The sequence below is a fragment of the Amblyomma mixtum genome, chromosome 8 (assembly GCF_055824585.1).
Source record: "Amblyomma mixtum isolate Tamu chromosome 8, ASM5582458v1, whole genome shotgun sequence".
NCBI lineage: Eukaryota > Metazoa > Arthropoda > Arachnida > Ixodida > Ixodidae > Amblyomma > Amblyomma mixtum.
In genome coordinates, this window is record NC_143019.1 from 23,964,124 (window position 1) to 23,978,811 (window position 14,688).

General features: G+C 48.2%; 1 protein-coding gene and 2 non-coding genes across 3 annotated transcripts; 1 reads left to right on the forward strand and 2 right to left on the reverse strand.

Annotated features, from left to right (window-relative positions):
- Nucleotides 1-5,989: 5,989 nt before the first annotated feature.
- On the forward strand, nt 5,990-6,063 carry TRNAT-AGU (transfer RNA threonine (anticodon AGU)). The gene has a single exon. It is a non-coding gene; the product is annotated as a tRNA-Thr (tRNA).
- Nucleotides 6,064-8,264: 2,201 nt separating this feature from the next.
- On the reverse strand, nt 8,265-8,338 carry TRNAT-AGU (transfer RNA threonine (anticodon AGU)). Its single transcript has one exon. It is a non-coding gene; the product is annotated as a tRNA-Thr (tRNA).
- Nucleotides 8,339-10,854: 2,516 nt separating this feature from the next.
- On the reverse strand, nt 10,855-12,478 carry LOC149331711 (uncharacterized). The gene has a single exon (XM_089555554.1). It carries the CDS (start codon nt 11,728-11,730, stop codon nt 11,323-11,325), a length of 408 nt encoding a protein of 135 aa, XP_089411680.1. The 5' UTR covers nt 11,731-12,478; the 3' UTR covers nt 10,855-11,322.
- Nucleotides 12,479-14,688: the final 2,210 nt, after the last annotated feature.

Genomic DNA, 14,688 nt, shown 5'->3' on the forward strand with positions numbered 1-14,688 from the left:
AAAAAAAAAAATTAGGGGGCCACTTAAACTCCGCCTTTAAGGGTATGAAGCGATAGCGTTAATGGTTTCTCTTCACGAACAGTCGCTATTCTTTGTTCACGTTCACAAATTTACTACAGTTATAACACAGTTTAGACATTTTCGTCCTTGAACTATTCCACACTGCAGTTTACGCCCGTAATCTTGCTTCTCTATACACACAGAAGCATTCCCCCCAGACGCAGATCCCGCGTCGAGAAAACGTTATACAGTTCCTGCGCCCTCTGCTGGGGCAGCGACGTACATCAGGTTGCGGGAATTTTCCGCTGGCCTCCGCATGCCGGCGCCACTATGCAACGTCAAGCAAAGTGGATATGAAACGCATCCTGACATCCATCCATGAGGCGGGTTTGTTGACATCACGTTGACGCCGCATTTTCTTTCGAACAGGAGCTTTAAACCTATAGCTTTAAGCATGCCGCGCAACGCGGAAGGCTACGAAAAAGCAGTATTATTCATCCGCACTGGTGCCGCTTCGCACTATACTATAAGTATATCATAGCTCGAGGCATCGGTCGCCACCGGTCGCGGCGTTGGAATTTCAATGGAGCCAAAATTCTAGAGTCCCGTTAGTCCCGTGTACTGTGCGATGTCAGTGCACGCTAAAGGACCCCAGGTTGGCGAAATTTCCGGAGCCCTTCACTACGGCGTCCCTCATAGCCTGAGGCTTTGAGACGTTAAATCCCCATAAACTAAACTAAGCATTGGTGTCCCAAATCTGCGGGAGCCACAGAGAGCTTCTGTATAGGAATATTAGTTCTAACGAAAGAAAAGGCGCGATATAAGTTTTACACTAGGTGGGGAAAAATTTTTTTTTTTTTTAGGAAAGCAAAGGCACAGTAACTGTCTTACTTCTCGGTGAAAACCTCTACCGCGCCCTGAGGGGAAGAGAGGAATGAGGGAGTAAAAGATGAACGACAGAAAGAAGCGTCGTAATGAGGGCTCCCGAATAATTTCGACCACCTAGGTATCTTTAACATGCACTGACATCGTACAGCACACGGGCGTCATTTGATTTGAGTTTCGCCTCCATCAAAACGTGGTCACCGCGGCCAGATTCGAACCCGGGTAGTCGGCTCAATAGCCGGGTGAAAGCCATGGGCTGTACCGAGAAGGAAAGAATGAAGGGGTGAAGTTGCGCAGATTTTAAATTATTGATAAGTGTACCACTAGAAGCACGTACGCTATACTGGGCGAGTTCCCTTGTCGAATTTCGCGCTGGTCGTCAGGATGTACACTACTAGCTACTGCTGAATTTCGTGGTTCATATAACAAGCATTACCAGGAATTCGGGGCAAGCGTTTCTAGTTCCCTTCACTGCCACTACGTGGCGAACGGCTTTGAACATTCAAAAAACACCGCGCTGACATCATCCGTGACGTAAGAAAGATTATGACTTGTTGGCTGCACAACAGAATGCGATAGGCTGCTAGGCTTAGCGTGTCTATAACAGCGCTGCCCCAAATCCCTCGTAATGCGTAAACTTCATTTTTTTTGTATTTTCCCTCCATCCGAATGCAGGCGACCGCGTCAGGAGTTCATAGCACAGCGTCGTGTCCCACAACCGAGCAGCGTTACTGAGGCGGAGAGCTGCACCCAATGGGCACTGAAACTCCCCTGGACGTCCCACAGATGTCCTAAACGTGCACAGGACGTCCAAGGAAGTTTCAGTGCCTATTGGGTGCAGCTGGTAAAAACTACTCGTGAGGACGATGCGCCTCCTCACCACGAAGGACGAAGGGTAGCCCCCAGGAGACGCAACTCCATCGCGCGTTTCGAAGCCCTCGACGTTGTAGCTGGGCCTGCGGACACCTTTGGATGAAACCGATGTCCGGGATTGCCAGCGCGACGACTGGCGGCGCTGAACTGCCAAGGTAGACGGAATCACCTGGAAAGGGAGGCGCACAGGAACCTGAACTCGGCGTGGGCATAAAGCCGGCATATGCGACCGGTGGGTGCGACTAGCGCACCCTTCTGCCCACAGCCAACCCATGACCGTCGGCTGCTGTCGTGTTGACGCAATCAACCGCTCCAGCGCGACATGTACAGTCGTGAGCAAAAGTGGAGAGATCGGCGCTTCGGCGGCGGGAGCAGTTGCGGGGCCGCCCCACGGCGCTGCTATCTCGCCGCGCTCGCTCGCTGCGAGAGTGCCTCGAGTGACGACAAACTTCCGCCTCGCTCTCGCGCGGGTGTTTATCACGACTGATAAATTCCTAGTGCGGATTTCGGCTACTCTGCTGGTGAACCCCCCTCGCTTCCCCCTCGCTCTCGCTTCCCCGCGCGAGAGCGAGGGGGAAGTTTGTCGTCACTCGAGGCACTCTCGCAGCGAGCGAGCGCGGCGAGATAGCAGCGCCGTGGGGCGGCCCCGCAACTGCTCCCGCCGCCGAAGCGCCGATCTCTCCACTTTTGCTCACGACTGTACAGTGCATCGTCTAAAACACAGAATAACAGGTAGAGCTATAAGATATAAAGGAAGGAGCGTACAGTCGGGAGAAGTATAAAAGGGAACAAACGCTTTGCACAAAACTGCAAATTTTCTGGTTATTTCTTCGGTGAATTTGAGCTTGAGTTTTGGATATGACACGCGAAGAGAAAAACTAGTTATAAAACAAAAAAAAACACATGCTTGTCACACATAGTTATAGATTAATCAATATATGAATGATCAAACTTTGCTCTCTTTCATATTGCTCAAAACGCTACAATCAGGATTGATATGATTGCGAGAACATCTGAATGAACCTCTTCGAACAACGTGTTCAACCGCAGCTTTCATTTCGCAAAAAAGATGAGCAAAGTACAGCCTTATACAGGCCGCTGGGTCTGCTTCTGGAGCGCGGAGTACACGGCACGGTTTGCATTGCCAGACCGGCAGTGCTCTTGAAGGTGAAAGGAACTCTTGTCTTCATTCCTGAGTTGATTTATAACACAAGAGCCCCACTACATGGCTGAGCAGCGAAGCCTTACATGATGCCTTACAGCGAAACATTACACGAACATGGCTGCATGGATAATTTGTCCACCCGCCCTTCATGGCCCCTTTTTAAGGGCGAGAGGCACACTTAAAAACTTTTATCGTTCTTGGTCAATCGAAGCACTATGAATCTCATCATAATGGCGTTGACTGTAAAAGTTGCACAAACTAACACGATTCTATAACCCCTACCTCTTTTCACGAAAACTGAGGAGCAGTGGAGTATACCAGTTTCATTCGGGTAAAGAATCGAAACAGCTCGATAAAGGTCATGGCACCACTACGATATATATCTGGGTAACCGTTAAGCCTATATGCGTTGAGAGAAGGCCAACGACTTCGCTGTGCTTTTGGAGTTTTTTTTTTTTGCGTTTCGTGTTTGTCGAATCTTGCAAGCATGAAAATAGACGCCGGTTAGTGAGGGGGCGCCTTAAAATCTTGACTACCATAGGGCTCTTTCCTCCCTTGTAGCGCTTCTACCACGAACCGCCACGCATGTTCAGATTTTCCCCTTAAGTAACTCGATCCGAAAGGCTTAGCCAGAGCCTCCTTGATTAGACCCGCCTCGGGTCACTACAACGATGCACCACAGTGCTTTACAAGCAACCCGAACGAAACCGCACCTACCGGTACAGATGGCACTGGCAACGCTGGTAGAAAGTCGGGTCCAGCGGGAACCGCAGGGTCGCCGTCGCCAGGCTTCGGTGAGGATGCGCCGAACGGCCGGCTGGGAACGGGAGTTGCGGAGACGTCCTCAGGCTGCTGAGCTGCGGACGTAGTTTGTGGCGGGACCAGGTTGGGGACCGCGGTAACGTCTTCAGGCTGTTGCGGCGGGGACACAACCGGTGGCGGTGAGCCCTGGTTAGGGGCCACGGCGTTGTCGTGAGGTTGTTCCGATGAGGGTACAGCCTGCGGAAGGACCTCGTTCGAGACCACGGCTACGTCCCCAGGCTGTTCAGACGGAGATGCAAGAGGTGGCAAGTCCTGGCCCGAGACGGCGGCAGCGTCCTTAGGTTGTTCCAATGAGTACGAAGCTGGCGGGAGGGGGTTCGAACCCGCGGGAATGTCCTCAGGTTTTGGCGACGGCGGCGCATCAGGCGGGGCTGAGGTGGGCTTGGAGAGGGCCGCGACGTCGCCGCGTACGCGTCCGCCATCTTGGGCGGCGTCGCTTTTGCTGACCCTCCGGCCGGCATCGTCAGCGGGCGCTGAAGACCGCCGTTTCCCGCCGCCCTCTGATATGGAAGACTTGTGGCCACGGCTCCTGCGAGAAACCTTCGAGCGATCCTTGGGCGTCGACATGGCCGGCCGTTGCGCTTGATGATCTTCTGCTTCTTGTTCTTCAAGCCACGCTCGCGCGAGCGCACGAGGTAGGGTTCGCGTGGCTGGAACCGATGATGATGATGGAAAGATTTTACTTGAAGCTAAAACAGGCGGTTGTCCCTCTGCCTGTTCCAGGAGTCCATTGTACCTTGCATACGTTCTTGCCCTTCCGGTCAGCTCCTGCTAAACTCTCGAGTTCGAACTGGACAGCATTCATTCCCACCGCTCATTCACCGTTCTTCTGTCCTTTCTATTTCTGTGTTGTTTTGGCAGGCACAGTATTTTGCAATGCAGTGCATGGTGTTTAATGCAACATGCCATAGACTTGTACACAAACCAGAAAAAGAGATGGAAAAAATGAAATGCGATGATCATCATAAGCGATAAAATTTGATTAGAGGAAAAGATATTCGGAGCCGTCAGATGGTTTCATAGCTGTCGCATTCCTTTTTTTTTCTTTTGACTACGTTTCTCCTGGTACATTGTTTTTATATGCGCCATGTGTCAAATGCAAAAAAAAAAAACATATTCCCACAACTGACGTCCCAAATAGAGTAATAGATGAAAAAAATATAAGGTGCATGCATATTACATTCAGGCAACCCTATTTTTATGGTGAAGCTTAAATTTAAGGCGGATTCAGAATGGCGAGTCGCGGAGGTCGCGCGACAGGTTTAAATCCATTTGTTATGTTCGCTCCCCGCTTTCCTTAGTGTTTCGGAAACCGTAACTAATTGACCGATGATGGTAGATGAGTACAATGAGATAAGCTCTCCTGGCTTCTCCTTATAGTAATAATTATAGGCAGTAGCGAAGTAATATTGAAGGACTATTGTTTGGTCACCATCGCTGTCTCCACCGCTATAAAATGTGCTTAATTGCTTGCGGCCTTTTTCTTTCGTTTTTAGATTTTTTTTTTTTCATTATTTGGCTCTGTCCCGCCTCTCTCAGCATTCAAATATTCTTTCTCGTTCTGTCTGCGATTGAAGTGAGAGTAAGAAAAAGGCCATCAGCAATTAAGCACGTTTTCCTAGTGTTGGAGACACCGATGGTGACCAACAATAGTCCTTCAATATTACTTCGCTCCTGCCTATTAATATATCTATAGGGAGAAGCCAGGAGAGCTTATCTTATTGAAGTGAGAGTCTTCAGATCGGAAATAGCGTTTTTTAGAAGCTAAATCGTGTTTGTATTTAGAAATGTATATACATGTATCGTAAATTACTTCCAAACTTATAGTTGCATCGCTAGCATTCTTCTTTGAGCTCGTATTAACATAATTACACTAGTTTTCTTTTTATTCTGTTCATCTCAACTTCCATCTGCATTCGACGGGCTTAACGGTGGCCGTGGGCATTTCACTCTTCGTTCTCTCTACCACCCGTGTCAGCAAGAAGCAAAAGTGTGCACCAAAAAGACGACGGTAAACGAAACTCGCAGATTCCTCAAAAGCGTGAACGCTTCCCGAGGATTGCAAAAGAGGCCGACAGCCATCATTGCGTCACGCTGTAGAGACCTGGCGAGCGCAGTGTCCTTGGCTCAACGTAACTCGGCAGGGTCCGGTGCCAGTGTGCACAGAACATTAATTAGGTGCGGCAAGTCGAACTATATCCGAGAGATGCTCCGGAAGAGCTCACCGTTGTGCATTACCGTGTCGGCGCCGTGGCTTAGTTGGTTAAAGCGCCTGTCTAGTAAACAGGAGATCGTGAGTTCGAATCTCACCGGTGCCTTCCCGTTGTTTTTTATAATGCTGTGCCATTCTGTACCGTACTGAGCATACCGTGTCATAACACCGTAGTGTGCCGTACCATGCTGCATCATGCCGTACCAACCATGCCCTACCATACCACACCGTAACAACTTGCAACCAGAGCAGACCTACTTAACCACACTTCTGTGGGATCGAAATTCATTTTTTTGCATGTCCATTCATCTTGTTTCATACCCCGCGACAGCAGGCATGGCAGCGACAGAGTCGGTGAAGTATTCTACGGTAAGGAATGGTACTGCATAATATATGGTACGGTATGGATTTTTTGGCTTGGTATGGTAAGTTACGGCGTGATATGGTGTGGTATGGTAGGGCATGGTTGGTACGGCATGATGCAGCACGGTACGGGACACTAGGTGTCATGACACGGTATGTTCGGTACGGTACAGAATGGCACAGCATTATATGGTACGGTAAAGAATTATATGTTCGGTAAGGTACGACACGGTATTGAATGGTGTGGTATGGTACAGTACGATATGGTATGGTAGGACATGGTTGGTACGGCATGATGCAGCACGGTACGGGACACTACGGTGTTATGACACGGTATGTTCGGTACGGTACAGAATGGCACAGCATTATATGGTACGGTAAAGAATTATATGTTCGGTAAGGTAAGACACGGTATTGTATGGTATGGTATGGTATGGTATGGTATGGTATGGTATGGTACAGTACGATATGGTACGGTAGGACATGGTTGGGATGACATAATACGGCACGGTATTACATGCACTATGGCATGTTTGGTATGGTATTTCATGGCAGATGTTATGGCATGGCATAAGCATGGTACAGTATGGAATGGTTTTGTGTGGTATAATAATATGCGGTATGGTATGGTGTGGTATTGTAAGGTATGGCATTGTATGGCCTGGTATGGCAGAGCATGACTAGTATGGTACGGTACCGTATGTTTGGTATGTAATGGAGTGGTGTGTTACAGTGCGGTACGGTAAGACAGGGTGGTAGGGCATGGTACGGTATGCTATGGTGTGGTATGTTTGGTATGGTATGGTATAGCATATAGCATAGGTGGTATGGCAGAACATAGTATGGTATTATACGGTTCGGTGCGGTATGGTAAGGCATGAAGTGTATGATACTGGAGCTCATGGTGTAGTATGATGTAGCATGGTATGGTATATCGCGGCACGATATAGTATGTTATGCTACAGCGTATGTATTATATTACAGTACATGTTATGGCATGGCAGGGTACGGTACGGCATGGTATAGTATTTATGGCACGGCAAGGCATGGCTTGGTATGGTATGACAGCGCATGGTGTGGTATGGTAAGGTGTTATTTCATCATTCCATAACATACCTTACTTACAATACCATGAGAGAAGTAAACAGCCACAAAAACCAAGGCGCACAGCGGATATTTAATTAATTTATTTATTTTGTGGTGTTGATCAATTTATAATATTACTGAATGATCAATACAATGCGCTGTCATACCATGCATGCTCCAGTATGAAATGGCATGGCATGGTTCGGTGCGGTACGGTACTGGGTAATACGGTACGGTATGACATGGGAAGTTTAACGTCCTGAAGCTGCACTTAGGCCGCCCACTCAAATCTCGTAGGAATACGAATGTCCGTTACTTCGAATTTCACAGATAGCAGGACTGCGCCGTCGCTAGCAGTCTCGGGTTCGATCCTGGCCGCGGTGGTCCCATGCATTTCGATGGAGGCGAAATGCTAGAGGGTCGAGTACCGTGCGATGTCAATGCACGTTAAAGAACTCCGGGTGGTCTAAATTATCCGGAGCCCTCCACCACGACGTTCCTCATAGCCCGAGTCCCTTGGGGCATTAAACCTCGTGTACCGTAAACCGCCAGCAGTTTCGAACACCGCAAAAGCGGTATCGCGTGATTGCTATCTTTCCAGAGCGACCTAGCATATGACTGATAATTTGTCAATATGGCGAACAGAAAGTGAGATACCGTCGCAAGCCGACGGCGATTAAGACAAAGCATTAAAATATAAACATATCTAAAGCAACACACTGCCGTTTTTTTACGCATAGCTTGTCGTGAAATCCAGGGCAGCATTTCAGTGCACCGTCAAACGAGAAATAACAAAGAGGAGGAAAGCCTAGTTTTTGTGTATCGCTATAAATTTGCTGGAAACTAAAAAACAGGCGCAGGCACCGGTGAGATTCGAACTCACGATCTCCTGTTTACTAGACAGGCGCTTTAACCAACTAAGCCACGGCGCCGCCGAGGAATGCAGCGAAGCTCCATTCATTTAAAGCATAAATCGTATATCATTAGACTTCCTTGACCTAATTTATATTCAGTACACGCTACTACCGGATCTTGCCGAGTTACTTGGCGCCGAGCGCTCTGCGCTCTATTTTCCATTATGTGGCGTGACACAATAATGGTAGCTGACCCCCTTCCGCAGCAGTCTGAAACACAGTCGCATTCTTCTACTAAGCCTTCAAAATTTTTGCCTGAATAAATGTTTTTTTTTCTTTAAGTAGATTCCAGACGATGTAGAGAGTTAAAACAACAAGGAGGTGTTAAATAGGGTGTTAAATAAATTACACTGACACAACAGAAAGCGAGGAACAGCCAACTTAACCTACTCATTCTATACAACTCCCGTTAGATGGAGGGCAAAAAAAAATGCCCTGGAAACGTCGAAAACAGGCGGAGATACAGTCTACTCGACATCCTGAGCCGTTCATTCAGTCAAATAACTAATGGCTGAAACACATCGTCACGAAAACCAACAGGCCCATAGGATGTGCACTGACTGTTGCGTAGCTTAGGCATAGGAACGAAGAGAGGGGTGAGGACATTGAGACGCGTGGAAAAAGGGGCGGCTGATCAAAGATCACTCCTAGGGTGTCTGGCTCGTTCTTCTTCTCATGCCTTGGGAGTATGCAGGTCAGCCAGCAATCCTTTTCTTCCCAAACCATTCAAGGCATCCGGAGCTGCCGTAGACAAAATACGATGTAGACAAGACATGAATTACATCATAACTATTAATCAGTTTGGAGCGATTCTATAAATTGAACTGAATAACAACACCGGTAATAGTAACATTTCGTACGAAGTCTTTAAGAACCAGGAAGGATAAACTATTAATGACATTTCGGGTGTAGCAAATGAGGTATGACAACGAAGGGAAATTCTACTACGCTGAAAACTCTCGGCCGGGGTCCCGATTCCGAAAGGTGGGAAACTCGTACCAACACACAGTCATTACGGCCTCTCACAACACGCCAACAATGTGTAAAACTTATGAGAAAATGACTGCCATGTGCTTGTTATGGCGGCTAGAAAACGAGCTAAAGCAACATTCATGACAGATTGGGTTTCGGACAAGCTTATACACGAAACTGGATTGGCTGCACTGGTTGAATACGTCATACATTTGCCGCCTCATGGCCATCTTGTAGACACATTGGTGGCGACGGACCTGGCGAAAGTGCCTTGAGGATATAAAAGCTGCGGTCATTCACTTACGGATTACTAAAGTTGTACATGAAGAAGGATGGACAGCTGGGCGAGTTTGTAATAATTCTCTGGAATAATAATTGCTCCTTTCAATAAAAAAAGTCAGCTTCGAGTCGGTGCTCGTCTGTGCAGTCTACTTGCTTTGTCCTTCGTCTTCTTCGAGCTGTACCCCCATGATGAGTTGTACATGACCTGCTGAAATATAGGAAATCCTTTTTTCGCCTAAATGGACAACAAATCACTAATTAGTGCACCTTAGATTAGTACCATCGGGTTTAATAGAAACTCCTTTACTATTTATATAGTAGTCATCACTAGCGTCGAAATTAGTTGAAATACCTTGCAGTTCGTGATTTACGTAGATGATATCACAATGTGGTCTCTTCAAGAACACCTAGAGACGCGGAACCTCTATTCACATGGAAGTGTACGTCCGCGAAACAGGCCCAGAACTCTTGCCACCAAGGTCCGACTACATTCACTTGATTAACAAAAAACGGAGGAAAGCAACCAGCAATTAAAATTGCAATTGCATGAAATGTGGGGTTTAACGAGGCACGCTGTAGTGAAGGGCTCCGGATTAGTTTAGACCACCTGGGGTTCTATAACGTGCGCTGACATCTCATAGCATACCAGTGTTTCTCCATTTCCCCTCCGTCGAAGTGCGGCCGTGGCGGTCGAGATTTCATCCCTCGACCTCGAGATCAGTAAACGAAAACAATATATATCCACTGAGTCACCGCGGCTGGTGCGACTAAGTGTCACGCTCAAAACTCAAAGATGTGGACGAGCTGAGAGTTCTTGTGCTTGACATTCACAAGTGTGAGAAAGAAACCCAGTGGCTCCACAGAACTCTTTAAAGAAAGCAGCAGCGACATAACTACACCGTATCTAATCCAAGTCATATAAGGGGAGGAGGAGTCCGGACGGAGATGGCCAGACGTCTTACATTCGGACATCGCAATATTAAAGTTCTGGATTCAATTCCTTGCACCTTCGCAAGAAATTTTATTTTTCTTTTGATATCGAAGTGACGTAATCTGGGGTTTTGGGACTACTGCTCCTGGTCAACGCCGACGCCGGGTTTCGTTGGCAATAAGCTATATAACGATTTAGGGTTAATAATTATTTAACCTCCCCTGGCATCACACAGACTCGGGCGCCATTTGCGTTTCGCCTCAATCGAAACGCGGCCGCCGCGGCCGGGCTCAAACCCGGGTACTCCGGCTCAGTAGACGAGCACAGCACTGAGATTAGTGGTTTTTGACCCCTCAGAAAACATACCAGTACGAGAACTACGAGAGCTGAACCGCTGCTTTCAATACCTAACAATTTTGGACAAAAGTAGTTTTGAACAGCACAGAGCTTATGAACGCAGTTTCTTTGTATATCGTAAGATTTCACTGTAACATTCAATACATCCGGAGATCTCCCGTCGGGAGGCTTCAATTTTTTGCAATTAACGGTTTTGCTGTCGTCAAAAGCGTTTCCCATTGGTTTTCTAGGGGAATCTTAATTGCTCGACGCGAGCGATGGAAACACTATAAAAGAAATATTTTACTACATACAAGAAGAATGTACTATTATCTTCAATATTTCTATACAGTACCTTTCAGTTTTCCAAAATTCAAAATTTTTTATCCGAGAATGATGGACACGGTTGCAAGAGCAGTCATTGCACCTCTTTCGAACACTCCATCGAAGCGACACGTCCTGTTCAACTTGACACACTACTTCACCCGTTGCGTGCAGTGTTCATACGGACTCGGGTCTGAGTCGGAGACCCCAGCATGCTCTTACTGGCCACACAGATGCAAGCCGTGGTCACCTCGACGCTCGAGTTGCGACCCTTAGCCGGGTAGTTGACCAGGAGCTTCTCCTTCACCTCATGACAGCGGAAGTCACCCATGTCTCCGCACAGCGATTCGACGCAGTTGCAGTGCACAGTGGCGATCTCTGGGGGGAAGCGAGACGGGTCCTTGTCCAGGGTGCGAGTGTAGGGGCACAGCGCCCGATCCCCGATGTTGCTCGAACTTGGATCCGGCTCGCAGCTTGCTTGGCTCTCTTTCTTGGCTTTGGTGGCTGTCCAGGGTACAGCAGAGGCGATGACCGCAAGAAGTGCGAGGCGAGCAAAGGTCTTCATCACTCGAAGGCCGGCAGGAGATTGATGGCTTGCGAAAGTCACTTTGGTGGTGTGGTATTCGCTTGTCGGCCACTTTCAGGCGGTGATCGTAGATCTCTATCACATTAACGATCACATTCGTTACTTTACGATGGATGTGCTCGAGCTTTAGGCGCTGTCGACAACAATGACAAAACGGCCGAAAATGCCTAGCTGGGAGTCACTGCGACGTCGTCAGTGGTCGGATCGTTGCAGGCAGAGTACCTTGCCGTCGCTCACAAGCAGTGCGGCCCTATAGGTATCTCACTGCGGTGTGTAACACAAGCGGGTGAAGCACTCTGCTTTTGTTCGTCGCACAGTAGCTGCAGTTGACGCGCATGACTTGGAGCTACATACACTCTGTGCGTTCTGCGCACGTTATGACGGATTTCCCTGGCATCACGAAACGAAGTCTCTTCACAGTAAGCGCCGGATATGAGCGACGTTGGAAGGAACAAATGTTCCGCGAAATCATCGACGCGCACCGCTAGCGTTACCAGTCGTGCTGTGTTTGCAACATCATATTACGTATGCGACAGAATATTTTACTCATATCAGCCGATTTAACGGCTGACTTGCGCCCCCTCCCCAACAGACGCATTGTTATGGTCGCCATCGCACTCGCTACGGCACATCCGATGTGAATGACCAAGAAGGGCGACAACAAATAACGTAGCTAACCCGCTCGTTAAAACTGTGCAGCATTGCAGAAGTTGTAGCTCGTGTCAAGCTGCTCGAAGTGATGGATTCCCCTGCCATATCGCACGTTAGAGCATTTCGCGTCATTTCTAGGCGCCTTGGCTGTAGCCGTTGGTCAGTGCCAGGGCGTCAACCAATCACAATGCGCTTTGAGGCAAACGGTTTTGCGAACTCGCTCCTCATTGGTTGATGCCAACTCTGTCTTTCGCAGTTCTGCTTTCTGACGATGGATACTGACCCTAACTTCGAAGCGCAGTTTTGAAAACGTAGGCCTCTTCGAGTTCAGACTTGCAGTGAGCTGAATGAATTGGAAGCTAGCCCATAACGGGGGTGTTGCGTGTGATATAAGGTCCTGAAACTGCACGCGGGCTGTGGGAGGGGGGGGGGGGGGGGGGGGGGGCTCCGTAATGGAAAGCGCCGGATTAATTTCGACCACCTGCGGCCGTGTGCAGGCATCGCAGATAACACAGGCATTTTCGATCGCACGTCCTTGAGTTCAGGAACCGAACGCTAAAGCCACCGCGACGGTTAGCCTGTAATCGAGTCCTGCAGTGTTAATTCAGATATGCGCGATTACGTTAGAACTTACGAAACGCCTTGCTCATACTTGGAAACCTTAGAGACACGAAATCACAGGTAGTGCCTTGCAACATCTCATCACTCTGGCGTCATAATGACGTCATTCATGCGTCTGTTGTCATAATGCATACAGTGCTGCCGGCGTCATTGTTCTTAGATGAATGTCACAATGAAATCAGAGCGCGTGGTAGATTTAATTACGACTACATCGCAGCGTCATGGAAAAGTGCAGTCAAGCAAGGGGAATGCCGGATGCCGTCACGCAGTCCTGATTTTTGCGCGGTTTACTCATATTCGCAATGCTCCTACATCACCGACTTCGCCTGAACGCTGCATTTACAAACGGCTTGCGATTCCTTTTCGGTCCAATGAACAGTCCGCTTTGTGAAAACTGCTGCTCGATCGAAACTGTGGAACATACCCTGCTTGAGTGCCCTGCATATGCTGGCGAGTGTGCGTACTGTGAACAATACATGGAGAAGCTCTTCCCAGGGCCTCCAACAATGGACAGTGTTTTAGGTCCCTTAGCCTTCCTAGGCAATGAGACATGCAATAAAATTTTTGTTTGCATAATTAGAGGACACTGGACATCTTGACAAGCTCTGATTTCACCTTGCATGCTATCCTCATACATTCTTCATGCAGTGAACTTTGTTACCTCATTTGTCGGACAATGCACTTCACCATTTCATACGTTACATCATTAATGGCCGATGCACCTTAGTTCGCATTTAATGACCGTACTGCGAACTGCAAAAGAAAAGTCTACAACAGCTGCATCTCATCGCTACTCACCTATGGGGCAGAAACGTGGAGGCGAACAAAAAGGGTTCAGCTTAAGTAAAGGACAACGCAGCGAGCTATGGAAAGAAAAACGATAGTTGTAGCATTAAGAGGTCGGAAGCGGGCGGAGTGGGTGAGGGAACAGTCGCGGGTTAATGACATCCTAGTCGAAATCAAGAGGAAGAAATGAGCTTGGACTGGGCATGTAATGCGAAGGCAAGATAACCGCTGCTCCTTAAGGGTAACGGAGTGGATTCCAAGAGAAGGCAAGCGTAGCAGGGGGCGGCAAAAAGATAGGTGGGCGGATGAGATTAAGAAGTTTGCGGGGACACGATGGCCGCAACTGGCAGAGGACAGGGTTAATTGGAGAGACATGGGAGGTGCCTTTGCCTTTCAGTGGTCGTAGTCAGACTGATGACGATGATGATGAATGGCCGCATTTTACCTTCTCCCCCTTTTACTGTTTTATTTTATCCTTTCCGTACTGCTCTCCTTCTGCCTTTATCTCCAAATTCCCTTCCCCACGCAGAGTAGCATTCCACCGATTTTTAGACGCCGGCTGAATTCCGTGCTTTTCCATTAAAGGGCTTCTCCCTCTCTCTCTCTCTCTCTCTCTCTCTCTCTCGGAATGCTGCTCGTCGTCAAGCGCTGTTTGGCATGGTGTCCAAGCAGATTTATCCAGACTGCCATTTGAATAAGTTTTAGCGATAATAGCCGCGTCTGTCTACTTGAGAATTTTATTAGGTCATGCAAACGATTGCCGAAATTGACACCTGACTAGCTGCTGTACCGGATATAGCGCTGTTTTGAAATGCGGCCGATACAGAATGTGGCCTTGTACTCCGCAGAGAAATCACGTAGAAGTGGCTAACGAATTGT